The sequence below is a fragment of the Thunnus thynnus genome, chromosome 4, assembly GCF_963924715.1.
Source record: "Thunnus thynnus chromosome 4, fThuThy2.1, whole genome shotgun sequence".
In the NCBI taxonomy this organism is placed as follows: domain Eukaryota; kingdom Metazoa; phylum Chordata; class Actinopteri; order Scombriformes; family Scombridae; genus Thunnus; species Thunnus thynnus.
The window spans coordinates 27,464,592-27,490,205 of record NC_089520.1 but is presented as its reverse complement, the minus strand read 5'-3'; the positions used below and the strand labels follow the sequence as shown (position 1 = coordinate 27,490,205).

Below are 25,614 nucleotides of genomic sequence, written 5' to 3'. Positions count from 1 at the left end.
GTTGCACATATTTGTTTTGGTGGGTTTTTTTTGTTGTTTAGCTTTGCATTTGCACTTAGACATGCTAATGGATGCTTATGTGTGTTTTATTTGCCTTTTTCACATCCATTAATACACAGAGCAGCACAAGCTGACACCTACTGAGTAACATTTGTGTCCAGATTGGACCACATGATTTGTGCTTTGGTTTTTAACCTCTTTTTTTTTTATCTCAATCCTTCATTCCTACATTCGTCTCCACCTTTAGACGACCTTCCCAAGCCCCAGATCACGGTGCAGCCAGAAACCACAGTGACAGTCCTCGGTAGTGACGTACGTCTCACCTGTACGGCGGCGAGCAGCAGCTCCTCCCCAATGACATTTGCGTGGCGCAAGGACCAAGAACTGCTTCGCCACGCCGAGACAGAGAACTATGCCCATGTGCGTGCTCACCACCACGGCACCACATCTGATACGACAAGTGGAGGTGGAGGCGTGATGGAGTACACCACAATCCTGCACCTGCGGCATGTCACCTTTGCCCACGAGGGACGTTACCAGTGCATCATCACCAACCACTTTGGCTCCACCTACTCTGGCAAGGCCCGCCTCGTCGTCAACGGTAGGTTGAAGAGTTAGGCCAGGAAGATTAAAGAGATTTTAGGCTTAAACTCTCCGCCTGTTGCTGAGTAAAGGAATGATTTATTAGCCTGCTTTTGAAGGTGGACTGTTATTGTTATTCAAGGGGAGAGTTGGATTCTTGTGTCCATAAAAAAAAATGATGGCACTAAAAATGAGTACAATAAAAAGAAGACTATAAGTGTCCAGTGACTAAGCATGTCTGTTACGAGACAAACGGATTCTTATTTCTCGGTTTGTAGGTTTGCATAGCTGCATACTTTATAAATTCAGGTTGGACTTTTTCAACACAAACCAAGACAGAAAACTAAAAACATGCCACTCAAATATCTCTGTTAATATGTGTGTGATTAAATCGTTTCCACCAAATTAAATGCTTGTTTATGTTCTACTTATCTGAGTTTCAATCGTCCCATTTGACAGAGGAGGGATTGAGTTTAGTGGTAACGCTCAGTTCCTCTCTTCCACTTGAATAAAGTCTTCTCTCTCTCACTCTGCCTCTATCTCTGCCAGGATGGTATTCGGAACAAATTGATTTAACTGCATGTCAGCGCTAACAGGGTCCATCTCTTCTGCGCTCTGTCACTCTGATTTTCTGCAAATGGAGAGTATTTATTTAGAGTTGGGTGCCTCGGCCAACTCTACCTCAGACCTTTTAGCTTCTTCTTTTTTCATTATGACAATTATTTCGCTGCCTGTTGTCTCAGCACACCCATGCATGTAAAGAAGTTGGAACAGCAGAGGGGATTCTACTCCCCCTCACTACAGAGAGACTGCTCAACCCACACTGACAGAAACAGCGTCTGTTTGTCCACAGTTCTCCCATCCTTCGTGAAGACTCCCAGGGACAGCACCATCAGGACGGGCAACACGGCCAGGTTGGAGTGCGCCGCCGAGGGCCACCCGGCACCGCAGATCGCCTGGCAGAAGGACGGAGGCACAGATTTCCCCGCTGCCCGTGAGCGCCGAATGCACGTCATGCCCGATGACGATGTGTTCTTCATCATGGACGTCAAGCCAGAGGATATGGGCGTGTACAGCTGCACCGCCAAAAACACAGCGGGGACTGTCTCTGCCAACGCCACCCTCACCGTACTGGGTAAGAGCTTTATTTCTGTGATGTATCTTTGTTGTGATTCAGTTTCGGCTAATAGTGGACTCGTGTTCAGTGTCGATAATTTTCCCACATTTCCAAAAATGAGCGTTTGTAAATAGCTCGGCGCTCAGTTGGGAATTGGTCAGTGCCGAGGCTGCAGAATGAGAGGCTTTATATTTTTCTTTTTCTCAGCAGCTGTGGCCTTGCTGCAGGTCAGGGTCCAAAGGTCACAGTTGGGGGTCAAAGGGGGGATGGTGGGGGAGCGAGGGCGACTCACAGAGGGGTGTTTGTTAGGCATTCCCACCCCCCTCCTCTCTTCTCGGTGGGAGGGACAGTCATGGCTGCTTCACTGCAGGCCTCAGTGCTCCCAGTTTATTGGCTGTTTTACACTGTTAAATCAAACAAAACGGAGCTGCTCTCCTATAACCCTCTCAGCACTAAGATCATCTTTGTCCTTTGTCTTTGAACTGAGCAAAGCAGTCCCTTGTTGAACAGAGCTAAAAAAAAAAAAAAAAAAAAAAGAGTCAGGGGGTTTCTGTGCTATCACACAAGTAACAAGTCTTAAATTTCCCTTAAAGAGCTCATGAGCAACCATTTCTAGTTTTAGACTGGTAGAGTGGTTGTTTCAGTGACATATTTGCATATTGTGCGGCTTGAGAAAGACCTGTTAGACATCACAGCAGTTCAAGCTGGGTGCTAATCCACTCAACAATGTAAAATATTGAAGCAAGCGACCATGCCTCTAGACTGAATCTGTGGTGTTTGGGTTTGAGAGACGGAGGGGAAGGAGAGTGGGGGGGGGGTTGGGTTAGGCCGCAGTCAAGGGGCCCCTGTCTGGAAAAGAGTGGCGGGGAGAAAAATGGGAGCCAAAGAAGAGCTGGAATGGTGGAGTGTGTGGGGGAAGGTAGGCAAGTGGGATTTTAGAGGAAAGCGAGCGGGGAGGGTAGTGGAGAGAGGGGGATTGATGGAGAGGGAGAAAGTATTGATAGAGGAGAGAGAGGGGCGACTGAAGTGGGTTAAGTGAGATCTCTTAATCTGTGTATGTCCCACTGTGAGGGGAAGTGCTCAGCCTGAGAGGAGAGGCCTACCTTAACACACACACACACACTCACACACACACACACACACACACACACACACACACACACTCAGCTCAATGTGCTCCATTCAGCAGAATGTGAAGTTGCTGGGGAGACATTGAAAACATTGTTCTGAAGAGGATTCTGTCCCGAGAGAAATCTTGTTTGTGTGTGTGTGTGTTGTAATGAAAATGCGTGTTTGAGATATTTGATGAACTTAACTGATGCCAGAATTTGTCAACTTTTAGATTTGACCTCAGATGTATAAATAAGATTGTCAGATGAGACTGTAAGTGGCAGGATATCACACTCATCACACTTTGTGCTCAGTCGATCCAGCTGACTCATCAGGATGACACAGGCTGTAATAGATACTGCGAACAAACAGAGCTAAAGGAGAAACCTGAGCACAAAAACCTAAAACTTTGATGTCATAGAATAATAATAGAAGAATAGAAAACACTGACCTCAGCAATCCTGCAGTCTTGAAGCTTTTGATGTGAACCTGTCACCCCTCTCCTCCACAGAAACACCCCACCTGGCCCAGGACCTGGAGGATCGCAACGTGGCTGTCGGGGACACGGTGGCCTTGCAGTGCAAAGCCCTTGGCAGCCCGCCACCCCGCATCACCTGGCTGCGCAACGACCAGCCGCTGCGCCCCTCCGACAGACACCACTTCACCCCGGGGAACCAGCTGCTGGTCATCGGCTCCGCTTCGCTGGAGGACGCCGGCCGCTACACCTGCCTCATGTCTAACACTCTGGGCACGGAGCGCGCTCACAGCCAGCTGGTGGTGACTCAGCGACGCAGCCCCTGCACCCCACCGGCAGGGCTGAGCACAGTCACTATAGGGATCATCGTCATCGCCGTGGTCACGAGTATTGTGGTGACCTCACTGGTGTGGGTGTGCATCATCTACCAGACTAGGAAAAAGAGCGAGGAGTGCAGCGTCACCAACACAGGTGAGCTTGGATTAAGAGCGGCAACCAAAAGTGTACAAACCCCAAAATAATCAGTTTACTATCACATAAGAAAAGAAAAGCAGCACATTTTCTGTTACTTGACTAATTGGTTAATGGAGTAATCATTTCTGCTTTACTTGGATCTATTCTGTCCCATTATGTGGGAGGAAAAAGGAAGCTGGAGGGATCTGTCAATCCACAACCCTGCCTCTAATGTCTTGTGTTTGGCTTTCATTTCTCTCAGATGAGACAATCGTTCCTCCAGATGTGCCCAGCTACCTCTCTTCTCAGGGCACTCTGTCCGAGCGGCAGGATGTGTGTATCCGTGTGGAGGCCGGCGGTGGACCTCAGCCCAACGGACACATCGTAGACACCACAGGTACCCGACAGTTTAGTCTCCGCTTGGTCTTCCAAATGTTTGTGCTCCCCTGCAGGTTCTCCCACTTCCCACGAGCAAAGCTGGTGCATTGCATAACGATGAAAGGTGCACTACTGTCTGCTCAGCATCAGAAATAATTACTGCAGACATTTTAACCACAGTGTTGACATACAGTTGTTGATTTTTCTGCCTCCAAATCATTTATTTTCCCTCTCCCCGCCTGCTTGCCTGCAGGTTTCGATGGTGCAGTAGTCTGTACAGACTGCATGGAGAATGGCAACAGCTACTCCAAAGATCCCGACTACCTGACCCATGGCTTTGGCCCTGCCGGGGGCATGGAGTACCAACAACACTCTATTCCCCCACCCTACTCTCACTGTCACCCAGCAGAGCAGCACGACACAGGGCCACACACAACCCTGCTGTGCAACGGGACGCCCAACGGGATCCGGAAGGACATTCAAGGATCCACGTTTCCAAACAGCCACAATGTGTTACAACTGAACCAACATGATAGAAAAGGTAAGAGGATGAAAATGAAAGTGTATTGAGTTATTTAAAATGCACAGAAGTTTGTCACTCTCAGGACCTGCATTACAACTGCTGACAAATTCCTCTTATTATCCCATAAACAGAAACACTAAAGTCATAAATCCAATAGGCTTCTTAAAGTCCCAAACTATCACTGTTTGTCTTGGAATATCAATTATACGAGGTGATACCATGAGAAACTATCAGCGTTTACGAGTCCTTGTCAGGGCAGATGCCTTTGAACATGATTGTTGATAGATTGGCTCCTACCAGCATCTGACAGTGTATCAAAGTTGCATGCCCAGAGCCGCTCAGGATATCTCTGTAAAAACACTGAAAAGAAACACTGAGTTCTTGCTGCTGCCAAACTCCTGCAGCTGCACGCCCAGGCCTGTCCTGGGATTCAGCCTCTTCAGGAGGAGTAATACCAGCGGAATTGGCCCTCAAATACCAATTCTCACCTTTACATGTCAATGCAGCCCTATACACACATTCCACTGCCTCTGTATCCTAAAGCTGAATACATATTTGTCTACATACATGTCACATCATTGACTTGTTTCTCCCCCCCCCTCCTCTTTGTCTGTCATGTTCATCAGTGAGCAGAGCGGGACAAACGCCGGCGTGCTCTCCATCACAGGAGGAATCCTTCCACAAGCCGGTGAAGCTGACGAACCACCTTGACAGTGACTGTGAGCCTGAGCTCAGGCAGACTCTGCTGTCCAATGGACACACCCTCAGAGCCTCTCAGCATGAGAGCGCCCCCCTAAGGAGAGCCAGCGACTAGCAGGCGCTCCGTCCAGCCCAAATCGTGGACTCGCATTAGCTGAGTGGACTTCTTTTTTTTTTTTGCACTGGGAAATAAACTGCTACCTCATATCGAGGCGAACGGTCCTGAGCCTCCTGGATGTGGACTGAAAAAGGGAGCGCCGGGAGGGGAAAAGGCAGGGGGCATCCGGAGTTTGAAGGTGGAGCTTGTGTGGGTGGCGTCCCATCTGAGCGTATCAGCTGTACATAGTTAAAACCTTTCCTTGGGAGGTGACCAATAAAAAAAATTCTAGCTCCAAAAAATGTGACTTGCATTTGAAGCATGTAAATGTAGGGAATCTTGTACAGTATATGTATGCGCAGGGGGAAAAAAGAAATATACCTTTGGACATTTGACTGTACATAAGAGTTTTCTTATATTATATATTATATAACTTTTACAGAAGAGTATTTGAATTTTTGTGCATGACAAAGAAAGGAGTGATGGTATTTTTATTTTTCTTCAAAAAAACAGCCTTTTTCAGCTTTTACCAACGTTCAGCTGCGGTGCCTTATTGCATGATCAAAGAAAACTCAACTTGTAATAGCATATATCAAGAGACTTTTCCGTGAGAGATACTGGTACACTCTTTATAGCAAACAAAACACTTGATTGCACTTGAATGTTTGTTTTCTTTTTTTTTTTTTTTTTTTGGACAAATGCTGCCAACCATGGCCTTACAGAAACACAATTCACATCCATAGTTATTATATGAAGGAAGAGCTTTGATGTCAGTTGTTCTGGTACGTCAGATGGTTCAAGGTGGGGCGGTCAGTTGAAGCACTTTTTATACTCACATCATAAACATGCGGATAGCGCACATGATATCTGCCAATAGGAATGCAGGAGACATTCCACATATTTTGTCAGAAAAGTCGACAGTATATTCTGTACCATTAAGGCTCTTCCACCTGTTTCACTACACTACAAGTTCCTACAAAGCTGCTCTGATCTATGTGGGAGAAAAGATTCCTCTCTGTGCTTTGACTGCAGTTAGTTTCTTTATTTGTCCAAGAAAATGAGTTCATAACCAAATGTGGTCAAACATCAGTTATTTGGAGCTGTAGTGGTATCATATAAAGCTGTAAAAGCCAGTAATGATCTCTCAGTATGGACACAGGACAACTGTCATGTGTTTTTCATCCCATTCACAATGAAACGTACAATTATGTGCACTCCAGCACTGACATTTAATTGGCCGAAGGCTCAAATATACAATTCAAATGCTTTGAATTGAAGAAAGACGGCGAATCAGGGAGAGTGATGTCTTTGTATTGTGTCATTGTGTTACTGCTGTAATGTGCCTCAACATCCACCGTTGTGCATCACAAGCAAAAGGCCAGTATACCACCTCAGTCAGATAACCACGTTGTAACAATAGTTCAGTAACTTTCTCATCATCACTACAGTCGAATAATGTTTCATGTTTGAGGTAACTACAGATGCAGCCTCATGCTGTAAACAGTTAGAAAGATTGTGAAATGTGCTCTAACCAAACTTGGAGGATTAATGCAGTCAGATGTTCTGTCACAGTCCCTGATACGCTGGGTCAGAAATAAGCGGCTTTTCAAAGTAGTTACATCATCCAATGTATGCATGTGTTCCCAGGTGTGCCCTTGTCTGAACTGTGGCCTTATCAAGGTAAACCAGAGGACACGTTCCTCTGGTTACACCTGGTAGCACCTATCAGAGATGATTTTTACCAGCAAGACCGATCAGATCTCCCTGTTGGAAAACTAATCCCAGTGTAGCAGGTAAAAGGGACGAGAGGGAGAGAGAGGTGCAGTTCATGTTCTGAGTAATTTATTGAAACAAACTGTCTCAAACCGTTGTACCAATGTCAAAGCTAAAACAGTGAAGTGTCTAACATGGCATTGAAGTGTCTAATAAAAATCACATTTGTTATTATTTGAAGTGTTTTGTGTGCTTTCCTGCTTGTATTAACAGAATGAAAGGATGCTTTTTTTTTTTGTGACGGTAGTCTCACAAACAGCTGAGTTAGCATTTAGCACCGCTCACATGTCACAGTAGTTATGGAGAAGCCATCAATGCAAATGGAGCATGCACAAAGACATGAAATGCAGAGACCTTGATCTTCAAAGCAGTGAAGTATCTTGTGCCTTGGACACACACACAAAGCTAATCTTCCAACCAGGAATGTCTCCTGGCTCCCTGAAGCTCCAAAGACAGCAGGCATATTTTTTCCTTCTGCGGGCTGTTTAAAATATTTGCTATTGAGTCGGGGCTGACTGAGGGTCAGTGGCTGGCCAGAATGTGCATTCCAGATGGATGTTTGTCACTGGATGATTGACGTCCCCCTGGCCATGGCCTCCACCAATCACACGCCGACCATTGTTGTCCTACAGCCTAGTGACAAGCAGCATGACAAACACTCCCACCTGTGAGACCATTCGTCTCCCTCTGCCCCTGATCAGTCTTTAGCTTACCTCTGTACTGGCTGCTGAAGGACAACACTGAGGTAATTCACTGAAAACTAAGAAAAACACACTGAGGCAGTGGCTAAGTTATATGGGAACTGTACTTCATGTCATTTTTCTTTGTATGTTCTGTTCTAGTTCAAATTATTGTAATAATTCAGCTAAATCAAGTCTACAATCAGATTCGTTAAAATCTTGTACAAGGTTATCATAACTGATAATTGTATGCTCTCATTTTGGTGAGACCATCAGTACTTGTACAATTTGCTGAAGCAGAGGGCCCACAGGAGAATACATCTTATTTTAAACATATCAACTATTAAAATGAAACTCATTAAAGACAGATTTAAAAGCAAGGCCAGTCACAATTGCATCTGTACTTCATGTTGTGTCATTGTAATTAACTGTACACCATAATTACTGATACAGAGGTCAGTATAACAAACATATTTTCTCTACATATCCCTAGCTAGGTATCTGTATGAATAGATTCTACTAGTAATAAGTGGATTACACGCCTCTTTTACCGTATATTAGCAAGTATCAATAAACTGAGTGACCTGTCTGACTTCAGTTCAAGAAATGGTCTCAAATGCAATACAAATGAATGAATCTAAGTGTATGCAATTTGTACTCATAATGAAACTACATTTTTGTCCATTTTAGTAGAATCTAAGTGACAAATATCTATCAAAATATTGTATATTTATATATTTTTTTGTTTTATTAACTTTATTTTACCCATATATAACTTCACTGTGAAAATAAATGTGTGTCCTCAACACTAAAATATCTTTGATTTGGATGGATGTTCTCTCAAAACACAGCTAAGTACCGAGTGTAACATCAGTGGACTGTTGGTGCCTGTAAGGAAAGGAACTAAAGTATGTGAAAATAAGCAAACTTTAAAAAGGTTGGTTTGGATCAAACTAAGTTTGGATAAGACTGCAGTTTCCCAGGTTTGAGAATAAGAACTTCGACTTTCAGACTCCTTTCAACAAGAGCTTAATTACAGCACATAATCCGTCCACTTCAGAACTAAAAAATCCATGCGAAAGTCAAATCAGCAACCATCCAATCAAGCTAAATCAATCATTCATGTATGACAAAGACAGTCAAGGTTTTATAAAGCAGTCAAACAGAATTGGATAGACATGTAAGAAAAAATTCAGCCTCATACGTACCATTGTAGATAACCTTTTACAGTCACCCAATAAAAATATTTAACAATAAACACATGATAGATACAACCCAAGCTGTACTACAACAGCTTGTGCGGGACACATGGGGCTCTTTATAAAATTAAAGCCTTGTTAATTTAACAAAGTGTTCTATTGTTGCAGGCATCTTAAGTATAAAATGAAAGCTCTTGCAGGTGGATGAGCTCAGTTGTGCTCCAGTGGGAATGTAACAATGGTGAGATATTAAAGTGTCTCTCCCCACTGGCTCTTTAACACAGGTGGTTTGACTTAGCAGAGAGAAAAATATGGATAAAACACTAAAATGATCATGAAACCTACAAAGAACCAAAGTAATCACCAAACCTCATTCAAGAGCATAAAAACATAGTCTTTAATACCATAACTCATTCACACACACATATATTGAACAGTAAAGATGCTACATTGATAGTCTGTGTGAGGGTGTGGCTTCATTTCACCAAACCTCTTAGGGCTGTTACAGAAGTGGCTGTTAAACTCAATCCGCAGGGCACTGATGAGCAGGAATGCAGCGCCCTGGGTAACGTGATCAGCCCCCGTGGACGACTCTTTCCTCAAACTGTTCTTTGCTTCTTGGGGCCCAGCGGCGTGGAGGCGCATGGGGGGGCCCTCCGTGGGACGAGAGTGCTACCTCTAGAGATGCATTCCCTGCTGTTTCTCGACCAAGTCGGAGCTCCGGACAGTCAGAGAGGTTGTGTTGTTACAGCAAGGTGCGGCGGACCTTCTCGTAGGCTCCAAGGAAAATGAAGCCGCCCATACTTATGAAGGTGACCCTCGGTATGCTGCCTGCAAACAGGCTGCAGAAGAAGAGGGGAAAGAGCAACACATGTTAGACAATTATAACTCAAATACAAACACAGGCCGAGTATTTAGAGGTGGAACAATCAGCACACCTTCAAGTCTAGTTTAAACTGATCCAGAGACAGACAGTCTGCCTTAAACTTTTTTTTTTTTAAGTTGAACTGAACACATTTAAATCATCAAACACTCAAACTGTATTCGTCTGTGTGCACTTCACAGCAGTAGACTGTGGTTTATGATCCAGGACTGACTACAGTATGTGCACATAAATAGGAACTAAAATCAGTTTTATTGGATTATTTTAATTTAACGCAGTCATTCCTGTGCTTCATTATTGTAGATTTAATGCCATTTATATTATAACTGTGGAAAATCATGGTCTATGCTAAAAATCTAATAAATAAATGAATAAAGTGTTTGATATGCAGGCTTATGCCTGTTTTTGTTAAATAATTAAAAAGTAATTACATGATAATATCTGTTATAAGAAAATTCAACTGGTTTTTTAAAATCCTGTTATTGCTCACTGTATAGTGAGTATTATGATTGACACGCTGTCCGGTAGAGTGCAAACTTGATTAATGAAGGGTGAACAGAGCTGTAATAAATTATGGTTTTATCAAATCAGTATTATCGTTGAATAAACAACAAATTGGATTTTGTTGTGAGTTTTTGTGATTTCAGAACAACTCAAACAGTAATGCAGGGCCTCTGGTGGCTCGTAGCTTGAAGCACGGTTTTAAGACACATCAGGGAACAGTCATGTTGGCAACCGTATAAAAAGTCTGTGAGGAGTCTAGCAGAAGTCTGTGCTGCTAATAAATATCACATATACAACACAGTACAGCCCTTACTTTGCAAAGACAAAACAAATGTGTCCACAGAGGAGGTGACATGAAAGAAAATGACTACTGGGACTGGAATAAAATTGGATGTGGAAAGCTAGTTTTTTTTCCCCACACCTCAGTCACATCAAAGAGAACTTGGCAGCTACAGCTTTTCAGCTCTGCTGGCTAACATACAGTATGTTAAACCATTCTGATGAATATGTATTAACAACTAGTATTAGCTAGCCAAAGCCGAAGTTTGCCTGCTGCGGCTTTAACTATCTCCTGTGAACAGACTAGATCATGTATCACTCCACTGATTGACAGTATCTCTGAGTGATTTACGGCGACTTCGTGGAAGCCGTAACCTGATGCGCCAGATGGTTTGTTACACCGAACCATCTCAGAAGTCGTCCTTGGAAACTGTTTGGAAAAGGGCAGGCACTTTCAAAAAATACTTGGCAGGTGATTGGATGAACCATCTGTCTATCACCGTCTTACCTTGCAAGGCAGCTAGATTCACCAGACCATGCAAGAATCCTCGCAGGACGCCGATTGGTCCGAACCACCAATGGTTAAGACATAGGCGCATAACTTGTAGCCTGACAAGATGGATTCTTGCGTGATCTTGTGATCTCTCAAATCCAGCTGCCTCGCAAGGTAATGGAAGCCGGGCCTCGCGTTAAGGGTGCAGAGGGTCCGTGGGGGCAGGTCAGACGTGAGGCCCTGTTGGTGGAGGCACTTATGGAGAGCGAGAGGGGCCTGAGTCACAGCGACGGAGGCCCAACAAGAAGCTGTTGACGTTGCGGGGGTCAGAGGATGTGATGGGCCATGAGAGAGACCTGTCTCCCAAAAAACCTCCCCCCCCTCCCCGCTACACACAGCTGTTTTTGGGATTAGGCTTCAAGCCCCCGCCCTAGGGCCTCCCTGGAGCTCTCACCAATGCCCCCACCCCCACCCCACAACCCCCCGTCTTTCCCTCTCTCTGTGCATGACTGATAGCCAGATGACATCCACACATGTCCCTCTGCTATCCATCCATCCATTTCTCCCTGTCTCTCCGTCCAGAGACGGCCCCCTCAGCTGGCTCAGTTGTTCGGGGATTTCTCCATCGTCTCCTTTTCTTGCTGCGTCATCCACTTCTCAGACACGTGCTCGCTCTGTCCGCTCAGTTCATCTGCCTTCTCATGTCTCTTTCTGTCTCTCTCTCTCTCTCTCTTTGCTTTTATTTCCCCCATTTCTCTCTGTCTGTCTTTCTCTCGCTGTGTATTTGCCTACCAACACCTTCCATCTGCCAAATACGCCCCCACGCTCACATGGTCTGGCTAGATCCAAGCCAGATGTAATGGATGAAGAGTATTGTGTACTTGTGTGTGTGTGTGTGTGTGTGTGTGTGTGTGTGTGAGAGAGAGAGAGATGAGAAAGTGCGTAAAACTGTCTACGCACACAAAATGTCTGTCTGCATTCATCATATGTGTGTGTGTGTGTGTGTGTGTGTGTTAGTACTTATGTTTCTGTCCATTTTAATTTCTTGAAAACTTTTGAAATATCGCAAATTTTGGTTTGGTTTCCATCAGCTGAGCAGAGGCTATAAAGAAGCTTCTTGAATGTTGATGCAACCAGGGTCTGAAATGAACACCCGCCAAGCGCCAAATGCGGATAGATTTTCCGTTTGGTGAGTAAATCTCAGAAGGCTATCTGCCACACTGGCGGGTTGATGTTTGTTCCAAAATAGTCATGTAATAAAATATCTGGCATGATGGCTCGGAGGAAATTACTAACACGCACCATTTGTTTTTTACGGGCGTCTAAATAGTGCCACAAAACTGTAGGAGTGCTTGACCTGGTCTGAGGCGAAGAAGCACCAGCCACAGACCGTCTTGAGCGCTCCTAGTTTCGCGGCACTGTTTACCGTACAGGACATCAGCCACTCGACATCGCAACTCTCCACTAAAGCGTCACTTGCCTCCAGTCTGCTGCTAGCTACTGTTGATTAAATAGCTATTAATACCATATTATCTCAATGAAATGTACTGAAACAAATGTATATATATGTGACACAAAAAGGCAATTTATTATTTTGGCCAATCAACCAGTCCCCTTGGCAGGTGAGTTAATTTCAGACACTGGATTCAACATTCACAAGAGAATGGATAGAGTTTTGAAGACCTGACAACTCGTCAGGTTGATTTTGTGCTTTAGCTTCAAATTTTTCAGGTTTCAGAAATGCATCTGTCAATCTTCTGATGGGTAAAGTACTGGCCACACAATCCTGATAGACCCTCTCCAGCCACTTTTCAATTGTTGTGCAATGAAATGAAACCACCTGCTGGGCCAACGAGACTAAAGTCTGTTCTTATTTCTCCATTAAATGTGTTTTTATATTACGTATATGATTTGGAATACGTTTGGTGACCCCTTAACTTCAGTTAGTGGACCTGAAGTTTTCATCGTCAACTTTCACGCTAAACTTTTAAGCCAAAAACAGATAAAAAGTTTCCTTGACATATTTTGTTATGGCAGTCTCTGTGCAGTCTGTGTCCATATGCTAATGTTTCTTTTTACTGACCTACATTAAGATACTATTTTTGGACGCTTTGGAAATTTAAGATTTGGGTCACAAACAGACTTAATACCTCTTTATTACTTTTGTCAACTGCAAAATTGTACAAGGTGCCAAGCATGTCAGGGATCTCCCAGCCATCCCAAACATTCACACGACACCGCGTTTCAGAATGCCTCGACCCAGATCGGGTGATTTGAATAGACGGTCGGTGAAGAGTTAGCTGTTTGCGGTTGGGTTCAGTGACTGTTTGACACACAAAGACAGTGCACGTGTGTGTGTGTTAGAGAGAGAGAATATGCGAGTGTGTTTGTGTAAGCACACACTGGTGTAAATGCTTGAGCCGGCCCAAATAAATGAGGAGACATTAGTCATAGTGCGTTGCCCTGCCCTTCAGCGTGCTCTTTCCATCTCGACACAGCTATCTGCTATCACCATCTGCTGAAACACAAGCCACAGGCCTGCTCTAGACAAGCACTAAGCATTACTAACACAACAATATTAAATATGATTCATGGACATTCAAAATCCAAAGAGAGGAAAGCAACGAAAGGAAAATTGTACACTCAGCAGCTAAACAACCACACAGTGACATATTTCACTCCGTCTTCCCATGTGAGAGCCTGATTGCCAGTAGTGTGAGGAATGAACTAATTTTAAACTCAAAGCTCTTGTTTTGTCTCAGCTCTCCACTAGCATTACATTTCCTGTCTGGGATCAGGCCCACCTGTGGACTCTGAGACGTCAGAGCAGAGCCAGAGCTCAGATATTCCCCTCGGCTCCCGCGGGTGCCCTGACTCACTCTGACATCACAGCCTGGCCAGCCGCTGAGATCTGTCATTCCCCTATTGTGGGCCAATCATCTCTCCTGAGGAATCTCACTAAATATAGTTTCATGGCTTTGACACAAGAGTATAGAAGAATAGTGGCAAGTTTAGAAAAAAATAGCTGCAGTTTGGAAAAAAGCTGGAGCTGCTGAAGATGACATGGGTGGAAATCTTCAAATATGTGCGAAGGCAAACGTCAGGGTGTCGTGTGTGGAAGCAGGAACAGTGCTGAGGTTATAATAAGTAGGTTTTATTTGTCGTAGGGTTTGTTCACAGGAGAAATAAAAGGAAAAAAAAACACCAAATCAAAACTCATCTGAGTTTGCTTAATATAATTTGTTTAAACGATAAGTCTGGTGATATTCTATAATCTTCTTATTGTCACCGAATCCAACGAAAATAGAGAAACCAACAATGAATTGATCACACTAGCAAGTATTGTCTGTGTAGCCAAAGTCTGATATAACTTATTTTTCTGTGCCATACAGCTCCACTGTTGTCCAAAACCTTTTGAAAACACATCAATGAGCCACACTGCCGAACTCAATGACCTGTTCCTTCATTAGCAGGAACCTGGGCAACGTAGTTTATTTGAGTCAAACTCACATACGCCATCCTGATACTGTGCGTAGTCACTAGCGTATCGAATCCAGCGCTGAAAAATAATCCACAAAAAAAGTAATTATTTTCTGTTGTTTGAGTATCGTTTACTCAAAACTACAGTGTCTAGCTTTTTGGAGGGAATTAGTTGAACATTAAAAAAAAGACGACACTTATTTGTGAACAGTTTTTTTATAGATGTACGTCTTCAATGGGAGCCAGTGGGCTTGGGCTTGAGTGCCACAGGCAGGCTGGGGAGGTCGGAAACTATTGACAGACAGACTCATTGTTGTTTTTGGTCTTTTCATGGGGTTTTTTGACAGTTACAAAAATATAGAATATTGCCAGTCTTATCCTTTAATAGTGTTTTCTAACTCTGAAAATCTGTTTTTAGTTTCTCGTTAAAGGGAAGTCATTGTGGTCCATTTTTGTCTTTAGGTTATTCAGTTTTTTTCTTTGCGCCTGCAGCATCAAATCCATTAAACCAATGGTTATAATGAATCCCATTTTTGTTTGAAATCTGTGTTATATGACTGAAGGCTGGGAAATGAGTAATAGGAAATCCCCATTGAATAATGGCTCCTCTGTAGTAGTAGGGCAATTAAACCAAAATATGTGCCAAAGTAATTTAATTCCCATCAATTTTCTTAATGTGTATTTGTTAATTAATTAATATTTGCTGTTGTTTATTCAAATTGTTTGTAGGAGAAATCAGGATGTCTGTGCTCCTCCAACACTGTTGCTCTTTATCCTTTCTCCCCTTAGTAAGAGAGGGTTCATTACCTTACACAAAGCTTTATAAAACTTAACTATGTATGATGTATATTGAGCAGGTTACATGAAAAGTGCTCAAATCTTCTTTTGTTTTTTTGTGCTGAAGAACCAAGTTTGTCGATACTGTAAAAGGTACATCTGAGTTTTCACACAACCTTCTATGCAGTCTTTACGTTGTTGTGTGTATTCCGTATAAACATGTCACTTTTTTTTTTACTATTTGGTTTACATAAGGCACAAAGCAGACACATGCTTGAGGACATGTTGCTTATTAGTCTTTGTTTCGATGTTTCCCACTGCAGGTTTTGTTTTGCGGGTTTCTAGGGGGAGGCTGGTGTGAGCTGCACCGCTCTCTCCTAAACCCGGGGTCTCTGGGGCATGGCACACACATGGAAGCACTTTAGAGCTTCACTACACTGCAATTGGGCCTATTACCATAATTACAGCTTTAAAGCCCCAGCAATTTGTATCAGGCATGCACCAGCGCAACCACCAGGCCTTTGGCCCTGCGGAACAACAAGCCCCCGCCCCCCTACTTTCTACACACTCTCCTTTGTCTCTACATCTCATTCTCTCAGTCTCACTTGCTCTTTTTATTCTCACACTCTACTTTGGTTACATTAATATCAGAGGAGAAGAGGATTTTCAGGGGTTCATTATGTTGGAGAGCTTATGGTGCATGTTCTCTGGGCCCTACGTTCAAATAGAGTGATACGGCCGAGGAAGATAACTGGAGAAGATAACAAAGGAGAGAAAGAGAGAGAAAAAAAAAACATCAAAGGTTTCTGTGTGGTGCAGAGGTGGAGACTGGCATCAAAGAGCTCTCCTGCACATTAACACTTGGTTACTGTTGCAGCTGGGAGAGTAGGATTTAGGCTTTTCCATAGGGGCCCGCCAACTATCACCTCATTGAGATGGTGCTGTAGTCTCAAACATGATCTTTATGATTGAAGGCCGGGCTATTGCTTATGTTTGAGAGTAGTTTCTAGGGAATGACCTTGGGCTGCTATTAAACACAAAGCTGAAAGAGAAATTTAATTTCTCTCTGATTAGATTCCAGCACTGCAGCCTACATAAGCAAACGATCATACTGTAGTTTGTGTTTGCAAGTGTGTATGTTTGTGAGACCTGGTGGTGGTGGTGGTGGTGGTGGGAGGGGGGGGGAATGTTCCACTGGTGTCTGGCCCGATCCCAAATCAAATCTACAATGATCATTAAGCTGAGGTGCATCTTAACTAATTGATTCTGGGTTGTACACAAGCAGGCCTATTATTCACCGAGGCTGAGGGTTTGTTTTAGTGCTGGCAGTCCTCTGTGGCCCCATTAGACCTGGCCTTTTGTCCGGTGCGCATCATAAACACATCAAAACACTCAAATAAACCCTTCCAGTTGGCCTCTGTAACACCTTAATCAATAGGACAGTACAGAAAGTCAGCAGGAAAAGCTTTTATACATCTCATTTTTCAGCGGCGGTTGTAAATTCACGTCCTCTAGAGCAGCGCCTCTATCATCAAACTTGATTACGTGAGGGATCAGGCCCAGTTAAATCAAATCATGTAAAAGAGGAGGTTTTTAAATGGGCCGGGATAAAACGGTTTTTGGTTTTAAACAATCACCATGGCCTTCGAACACGTCCTCCACAATCTGAACTAATAACACACACACACACACATACACACTCACCCTCTAAGCCCCCGGCTCTTCCACACATCATAGAGCACCAGTGGGATGTTGCCGCTCGCTGTGGTCGTCCCGGCCTAGAGACAGAGAGAGAGAGAGAGAAAGAGAGAGCAAATAGAGGTGTGATGATGGATGCATCGTCTCCTTTGCTTCCTGCTACTCGGACAGACACCCTGTTTAGTCTTCCTCAGCTGAGCTTCCTTTTCTCCCCCACCTCCCTCTCTTCATTCCTTCGTCTCTCATCCCTCCGTTTTCTCTTCACGGACAGCTGTGTCAGCGCAGGTGACACTTCCAACACCCACCCAAGCACCCGCTCCGCAACCCATCCAGCCATTTGCCCACCTCAAACACTGGACCCCTCTCTCTCTCTGCCCCTGGCTTCTCCCTCCACAGCCGTCAGTCTAGTGCTTTTTATTTACACAATACAGCTTAGCTGGCCAGAAAGTTTTTAATCCATCACTGGTGGAGTGGCAGAGGGGTATGAGAGCTAACCAGTCCAGTTAAGTGAGGGTGGGTGGTGGCGGCAGCTCAGAGGAGAGAGAAACAGAAGGAGAAAGTGACTAAAATGAGGAGAAGAGGATAGGTAGTAGGAGAATGTGTGTAGGTGCACATATGGCAATCCATGCTGAGGATGTAGGAAACAGTTTCGGCGTCCACTGTAAATTTTGACTCCCAGATCTGCTGGAACAAGAGGAAGACTCCTGTATTTTATTCATGTGAGAGGTGAAAAAAAAAACCCCTAAAAACAGGAAAAAAAACCCACCCCTATTCCCTCTGTTTCTGTTGGAGACAGGTGGCTGAGAAATGACTCTCCCTTCTCCTCGTCTGACAAGTTTTCTTTTCCTTTACCTCTGTGGAATGGTGGAAGGAGGGAATGGAGGAACAGGGTGTCCAAAACACACACATGCACACACACACACATGGTCCCTGTGTAACTTATGCTGACATACAAAAATATCTCCGTGTAGACCTATCTATCAGTTTTCTCTGGCTTATGTGTCCTCTTGGCTTGCTGCTTTGTTACCTGAATTTCTTACAATTATGCCAGCAAATAAAAAAAAAACTGCTCCGTACTGACCTTCTTCATCTACGCCCATTCATACTGTGAACTCAATGATAGTGATGACTGTAGAACAACATGTACAACATCAGCCTGAAGTTGAAATTTGACGGTGACCCCCAGGCTCGGACTGGCAGTCGGGCAATTCTGGAAAATGCCAGATGAGCCGGCCTACCAAGTGTGGCTGCAAGGCCACTGACATCAATGTGGGAAAAACACTGACCCACTTGATGTTGGAACAGCACAACTGATTGGGGGTTGCACGGTCCCATAACTGTCAATAGGCAGGTGCAGGAAGTGGTCAGAGGTGTCAGAGGTCAAGCGGGAAATAATCAAATGAAATAAAGACAGAAAGAGTGGAGTTCAAATCAAAAACACAAATGAAATGGATTAAGGTCCAAAAAAGGTGGAGCAGAAAAGGTCAGAGAGAAAAGTGCCAGTGCCACGTAAAATCCTGCTAGCTTCAGTGATAACATTGATGGTCCGCTGGTGCCAAATGAAGAAGAGGAAAGAGTCTGGACAGATGAGCAGCAGGCTGATTCCAGTGGAGAGCAGGAGCAAGAAGAGGAGGCCGCTGCCGAGGACCAGTGAAAAGTGCATGACAACCTCCCAGCAGGTGACACCGCTAGCTCCTTTAAATTAGTGCCAGAGGGGATTCATCATACTGAGCGAAGCCTTTCAACTTTAAAATTCATCGAGGATAGATTACAGAGCACTACATCATAAGAGCATATTGAAGTGATCATGTTTATGGCTGCAGAAAAAGACATTCTTATGGCTTTGGACACTGATGGAATAATCGACAGGATGGATGTTTTTTTTAAATGATGTCAGCTGATTAGTCACTCCAATAGGATGTAGGCACACTACATGCATGCTTCTTGTCACACCCTGACAACAGCAGTGAATGAATGTTTAAATAGTGTCAGTAGCATGAAATCCTGACTGTTAAGCCTGATATGTAAACTTCATCAGATCAGCAGTTCAAACACAATGCCGGATGATTGACGATTAATAGACCTGATATTGCTTTTTGTAGCTCATAAGTGTGTATGTTGGGGAATAACGGGGCCAGTCCACATGAAAATTGCCAGGGCGGAATTTTGTTCCCAGTGCGACCCTGGTGACTCCTGTGTTTGCCACAGTGTGCTCCAGGGGAGGGTTGTGAACATGACATTGATGGCAGCAGTGTGGTGCTCTGGCAGGAATCATGCCAGCCTGAGGAGAAGAGCTGTGTTGTACAGTAGCAGCAGAAGCAGTGTGTGCCACCCTATGTGGTGTGCCAGGCATGTTGCCAGTGCTGCAGTCAGGGTGGTGTGTCAGGAGTCCTGCCCTGGAGGGGCTTTACACATCCAGCTGTGCCCTGGACATCCGCCCATGCCAGACTGCCCACTGGACAACACCGCTCTTTCATTCTGCATGCAGCAGAAAAGAAAGAACCCTCTCCTCTGCTGCTATGAGAAGGAAACTAATGTGACAAGTTCCAACACCCACAGTTCCTCCCCTACGTCTGATCCAAACCGTGCGTACCCATCAACAGCAGCCCTGCTCTCTGTCTGTCTGTCTGTCTCTCTCTCCTCCACTCTCCTGCCTGGACTTGTCATCCTTTGCTGCTGGAGGAGTTCGCAGAATTAAACTTTAGTCTTTCACATATTACCCTTTAAGGTGAGACATTACAAGTGAAAATGGAAATTTTGAGATGTAATGTTGCTTTAATATCTTCTGTGGTCCCATAAATTACACAAAACAATCATAAAAAATATGTATTTTAATACATTTTTTAGTACATTTAGACTGTGCTCACTAAATGATTTACAACATTTTTATCCCAGCTGGCTCAAATAAGGCAGGAGAGGGAATCTTTCACAGTAAAAAGTAATACTTTTCAATTTAACAAATATGGCTGAAGTTGGCATGCTGCTTATTATCAATAACAACAAAAATAGGCAAAACAATGGCGTACAAATGATGTTTCATATTTATTCTGTCATTAAATTTTTTATATTTTTTCATATTTTATGGTCATTTTCATTTACAAAATAGCACCTGGATTGTAAATAATTCAATTTCAAGTTCAAAAAGTTTAAAAACCCTTACTAACACAATAACTACTTATTAATTCAACAGAATGGAATGGGGGAAAAAAACTCTGCATCTTGTTTTAATGTAACTATATCAATAGTTATATTTTGTTGAATACCTAGTACCGGGGTGTTATTGGCCATCAAACTAAAGGCCTTAAAGTTTCACTCTCATTTAATGAAATAAAGCCCCCTTTCCAGCTCACCTGTGGTGCGTTATGTGAATCAAAAACCAGGCCTTATAAAGTTATAACCGAAGCTCAGCTCAAGCCAAGTCCTTTGCTGGTGGTAAATTACAGCAGCTGCATTTCAAATAATGTTTACAGGAAGCTTTTGTACCGTGCTGTTCCACCTACAGCCAACGGCTTCTCGCAAGAGATCAAGACTGTCTGAGTGTTTTGTTAATTCCAGTATCTCATTAGTTAGAATGGGGGGTGAGGAGGAATGGAACACTGTGTCTTCTCCAAGGACAGTCAGTGTGTGTGTGTGTGTGTGTGTGTGTGTGTGTGTTTGTGGGGGGGCTGACTGGGGTAACTCTGAACTTACTACCCTTTACACACACACACACACACACACACACACACAGACACAGGACGTAGTGAGGGAAGCCAGACATACAGTCAAAGCGAGCCAAAAGTGAAAGAGGAGGTGGAGAGAGGGAGGAAGAGGAGGGACACCACTGCACAGAGAAAGAGAAAGAGAGAGAGGGGGGACTGCTGGAGAGAACGGACAGAGGAGAAGAGTTAACAGGAGGGACACTGGTCTTCTGGTTCACCTCTCAGAGACAAGCAGCCTTGAGATGGAAATTCTTCTGGAGCAGCGAACGAGTCCTCGCCCTAACACTAACCATGCACACAAACATGTCTCCCCGACACTGTCCATAGTCCAGATCAGATGATAGATGTGTGTGTATGTCTCACCACTGTCCCGGTGCTACCTCGGCCCTGCTCTGTCCTGTGTGCTGCTGACAGTGTTGAAATTTGCTCAGGCTGTGGGCCCGCTCAGCTCCCTGCCTGCGAGGTATCACCTGACAGCAGTGTTTAGAAGTCCCTGCCAGAGAAGGTGGTGTGCTCTATGTGTGTGTGTGTGTGTGTGTGTGTGTTTGAGTGTGTATACCTTTGCGAGCATGATCCTGGTCTTCGCCACGTCGAGAGGAGTGGTAACAAATGCTGCCACTGCACCTACGGAGACACATACACGCATTTAGCAAAGTGCCGAACATAAAACGCCCTCTCTCAGCTCTCAGATGAGTCTTTAAATATTAAAAATAAACCCATAAAAATGTCCAATTACTTAACCACAGTTACAGTAACGTATTAATTCAGCAATAAACAGTGGAACTCTTGGCCCTCCGCTCCATTAAGTTCATAAAAATGATAATATTCCCCATCCGGGACCTTCCCCGTTATTAGACCACAAAAACCAGACAGACACACTTCTATTCCCACCGCCCCCCTTTCCCTGTCTCATCCAACCCACGCCTTCCCACACACACACACACACAGACACATACACACACACACACACACACACACGCTTGTATGCACGATCATGAAGAAAGATACATTTGGATACATTCTAGACGCTCATAAACACACTCAAATACATACATGTTCGGGAACCACAAGTACACACCCACACACACACACACACACAGCCTCCTGTGAGTTTTATTGAGTAGTTACACCCCAACTTCCCTCCATCGCTCCAAGTTGGAAGCTGGATGGGCCACATTATCCAGAGGTGTCCCTGCTGAGCCGCACGGTGTGTGTATGTGCTTAAGTGAGAATGTGTGTGTGTGTGTGTGTGCGTGTGTGTGTGTGTGTATGTGGTGTGTGAGTGTGTGTCTCTGCCGCAAACATAGCAACTGTTCTTGGTAAACACATCCACATGGGCCACCGAGGAGCAATGTGACTGTAAGTGAGCTGAGGATACAGGAAAACATTAGGATCAGTTTGGTGTAACACACCGTTATGTTTTACAAGTAAATGCTGGCCGGTTATAGGAGTGGATTTAAACTTTTTTTTTTTTTTTTTTTTTCCCCTTACATTCTTGGGTGGATAGAACTCAAACTTCACTGCGGATAAAAAAGACACAGCTCTTTTACTGTAGGTTGTTTTGTAATATTCTTGGAGAGCACTAAAAGGACGTATTATCCCCAATAAATCTTACACATGGAGCGCTGAATTTCAGGATCTAAATTTGGCCGGAGAAACCATGTGATGTGATGAAGGTTAAGACGCAAATCAGTCGGTGATGTAATTACGTCTCGGACTAGGCCGTTTTCTCTGTAGAGGTTCAAATGGGGGCAAGTCTGTCATAAGTCAATGCAGGGTACTGGTGGAGATATTTTGGATGATTAAACGCGCCTGTGTGAGCATTTCCAGTGTCAAGAAGATTATGTATGAGTGAAAGAGAGAGTGTGAAGCGCAATGTAAGGGGAAGTGACTGAAACTTGAGGATCCCTCTTGGACGGCAGCTCGGTCGCGGAGGGACGTGAATTTGATTCCTACTCCGCACCCCCTCCCCACGCTACCCCCACTACCCCCTTGCCCCCTTTTACCCCCCTCTCCTCCTTTTGACTCTGTGTCCTTTATTATCCAAATTACATACTTTCCTATCTTTTCCCCCTATCTATTTCTCAATCTGCAGTTCTCTTAATATACTGTATTTGTAGCCTTTCTTATTGCTTTGAGCTGTATACCCAAATACAAAAAATCTATATACTGTGTATACCCATATTTATATTGGTATTACATTATCATTAAAAAGTGACAAAAAGTTCAGCCTAGCTAATCTGAGAAGAAACAGCCTTTATTTAACAATGTAAATCATGTTTTTAGGACTCTTTTCTTTCCCAAACTGACCCACAATTCACACCATTCCTTATCTCACAAGTGTTTTATGCCTTTTTAATCTGCACGTCTCACTCTGCCAGGCACTCATCCGCATCTCCTGTCTCCTCTTTCTCTTCTCCTATTCTAATTCCTTCCTCTCACTTTTTCCCAGCATGGAATGAGTCCAGGTGGGGTGGCGCCGGTCCACGTCTCAGCTCCTTGGGGTGCTGTGTCCTCACCGCCCGCCTTCCCCTCTTCCCTCCACCTCCATCTTCCACCGCCCCGAGAGCAGCTAACCTCAATCTTCCTGGCCTGTCTGGCGCATTGTAGCATCGTAAGAATTATGGACTGAAAGCTGGAACCGTCCAACAACTGCTCCGCGGACTGGTCTGTGGAACTGTTCTTTTTTTTCTTTTCTGTAATGTGTATTTTGATTGTGGTTCAGCTTTTTCATCACGAAAAGAGTGAAGATTGGGTGGGAAGATAGATGATGTGACATATTTTTTTATTCAGAGCTACAGTACTGAAGGGACATGCAATGTTGCTACATATGTCTAGATGTATATCATCCTCTCTGGTTACACTGATACTGTAGAGCAAAATGTCCATGACTGGGGTTTTTGATGTTTTTTTTAGCTCTATAAATGTAGTGAGAAAAACTAGAGAGGAAACCTAGATATTTACTTGTTTGTTTGTATATGCTGTTTGTTTATAAATCAGCTCTTTGCCTTTTCCTCAGTCTTCTGTCTACAGCATGACTTTGTGTCAGTATCTGACCATTTTTCCCCTGCCACTGCCTCTCCATTAACTTTAAACTTAATGCAGCACAACCTCATTTTGCCTGAAGGCATTAAACAAGATCACAGAGCACAAACAGCAGCATCCGTACACAAGTTCTCATCAAAAATTGCTTATAAAACAAAATCAAGTATCCAAATATACAACTAATCCAGCTAAAAAGAGGCAAAATTGGATCAAATAAACACCCGCACGAGTGTTTTCATTTATCTAGCTGATTAGAACTCTGCTTGAAGTTGGGAGGAACTATGATGTGAATTAAGTGACGTCACTGCACTCATTAAACCAATAAGAATGATCAGAGAGAGATGCTGCAACTTGTTCTGCTCTAACAGATGCAACAACAGTGAGGGAGATGCCAATTAAGTCCAGTCTGCACACACCTACACAGTTCTGAGAAGAGGTCAAATCAAGCGGATTAAGTGAAAACACCTGTCTGGCTTTGTCATTATGTAGAGGCTTTTAAAACAAGAAAAACTTTAGCAGGCTGCCATGTAGAATAAAGTGCTATATTCTTATATGCTTAATCAGAGTTGAGCCTTTGAATAATAACTGATATACAGTAGACTCAGGAGTGCTGTGTTTTTATTTGTATACATCTAAAGTTGCTGGCTTTTTTAGCATTTAGCATTTTGATGAACATTAGCTTGTCCCTCCGAAATTATTTTAACACCAGTAAGATGATTGGCGACCTACTTTTCCAACGTACTTTGTTTACTTTGTTTAGGCAACCATACCAGATTCAGAAAAAAAGTCATTAAAACATGACAACAAGAGTTTTTGTGCTGCTGGACCTTCTTGCAAATACACCGTCTGTCTCTGAACACAGTTTATGATCAACAATATTACTTCAAAATTTTCTAATGGTAAAACAATATCCTTCATGAGGTTTTATCTTGAGATGGAAAAGTAAAACACAAACTTTATGCTCTAATTAATTCACTTTTTCACTCTACCTAGTGTGTATCTCTCATGTTTCATAATCTGAATTAAGCCTCTCTACTGGTTGTTGTCTTTTTCTTTCCTCTATTCCCCTTGTTTTTAGCCCACTCCCTTCCCATCTTTAACTCCTTTCCTGTGTCTTTTTTCCCTCTCCCTCTTTCTAAAACCACTTCAGGCCCCAGTGCTCAAGAGGTCGCACAGCTGCAGGGGCCCATACCCAGTAACCGGCCCCTCTCATCCCTCCTCTCTCCTCCCCTGGTTGTCTCTCCCCTGATACTCATCCAGACTAAGACAGAACCATAAAGTCTGGTATGATTTTCATTGGCTGAAAGGTTTGAGAACTGTAATAATGAAACTTTTCTGTCGTGAAAACAGTGCTGAATCATTGTACTAAGGGTTTCCAATGTAACACTGTTTGGTAACTATGTTGTGGATAAAGAATGGCATTGCTTGCCCTCATTTCCCTCCATCCATTCGTTGCTAAATCGCCTTCTTTTCTTCCGCAGATCTGCTGTGCAGGTGAGGATGTGATTTGGCAGCTGAGCTCACCTTTGTGGAATCCCGCAAGAATGTGGCTTTGGGTAAACTCGTCCTGCCCTCCCGGCCATCTATTCACCTATCCATCCATCCGTCCATCTAACCATCCATTCCTCCCTTCCTCCTTCCACCCCCTCCTCCCTCTCCGCCTCTTTC

The 25,614-nt window shown here is 43.9% G+C and overlaps 2 protein-coding genes across 3 annotated transcripts in view; one reads left to right on the top strand and one right to left on the bottom strand.

Annotated features, from left to right (window-relative positions):
* The window catches only part of lrig1 (leucine-rich repeats and immunoglobulin-like domains 1), a 36,706-nt gene extending 29,325 nt beyond the window's left edge, over positions 1–7,381 (top strand). Inside the window, exons 13-18 of the mRNA XM_067588048.1 lie at positions 248–601; positions 1,436–1,717; positions 3,321–3,755; positions 4,000–4,134; positions 4,369–4,656; positions 5,265–7,381. Of these exons, the coding sequence (XP_067444149.1) occupies positions 248–601; positions 1,436–1,717; positions 3,321–3,755; positions 4,000–4,134; positions 4,369–4,656; positions 5,265–5,452 (1,682 nt within the window). The 3' untranslated portion in view covers positions 5,453–7,381. The remainder of the gene's footprint in view (positions 1–247; positions 602–1,435; positions 1,718–3,320; positions 3,756–3,999; positions 4,135–4,368; positions 4,657–5,264) is intronic.
* Positions 7,382–9,459: 2,078 nt separating this feature from the next.
* The window catches only part of slc25a26 (solute carrier family 25 member 26), a 60,332-nt gene continuing 44,177 nt past the window's right edge, over positions 9,460–25,614 (bottom strand). For both annotated transcript variants that reach the window (XM_067588049.1, XM_067588051.1), the window contains exons 8-10: positions 21,461–21,525; positions 17,207–17,280; positions 9,460–9,928 (exon numbers count right to left, since the gene is read on the bottom strand). In XM_067588049.1, the coding sequence (XP_067444150.1) occupies positions 9,832–9,928; positions 17,207–17,280; positions 21,461–21,525 (236 nt within the window). In that variant the 3' untranslated portion in view covers positions 9,460–9,831. The remainder of the gene's footprint in view (positions 9,929–17,206; positions 17,281–21,460; positions 21,526–25,614) is intronic.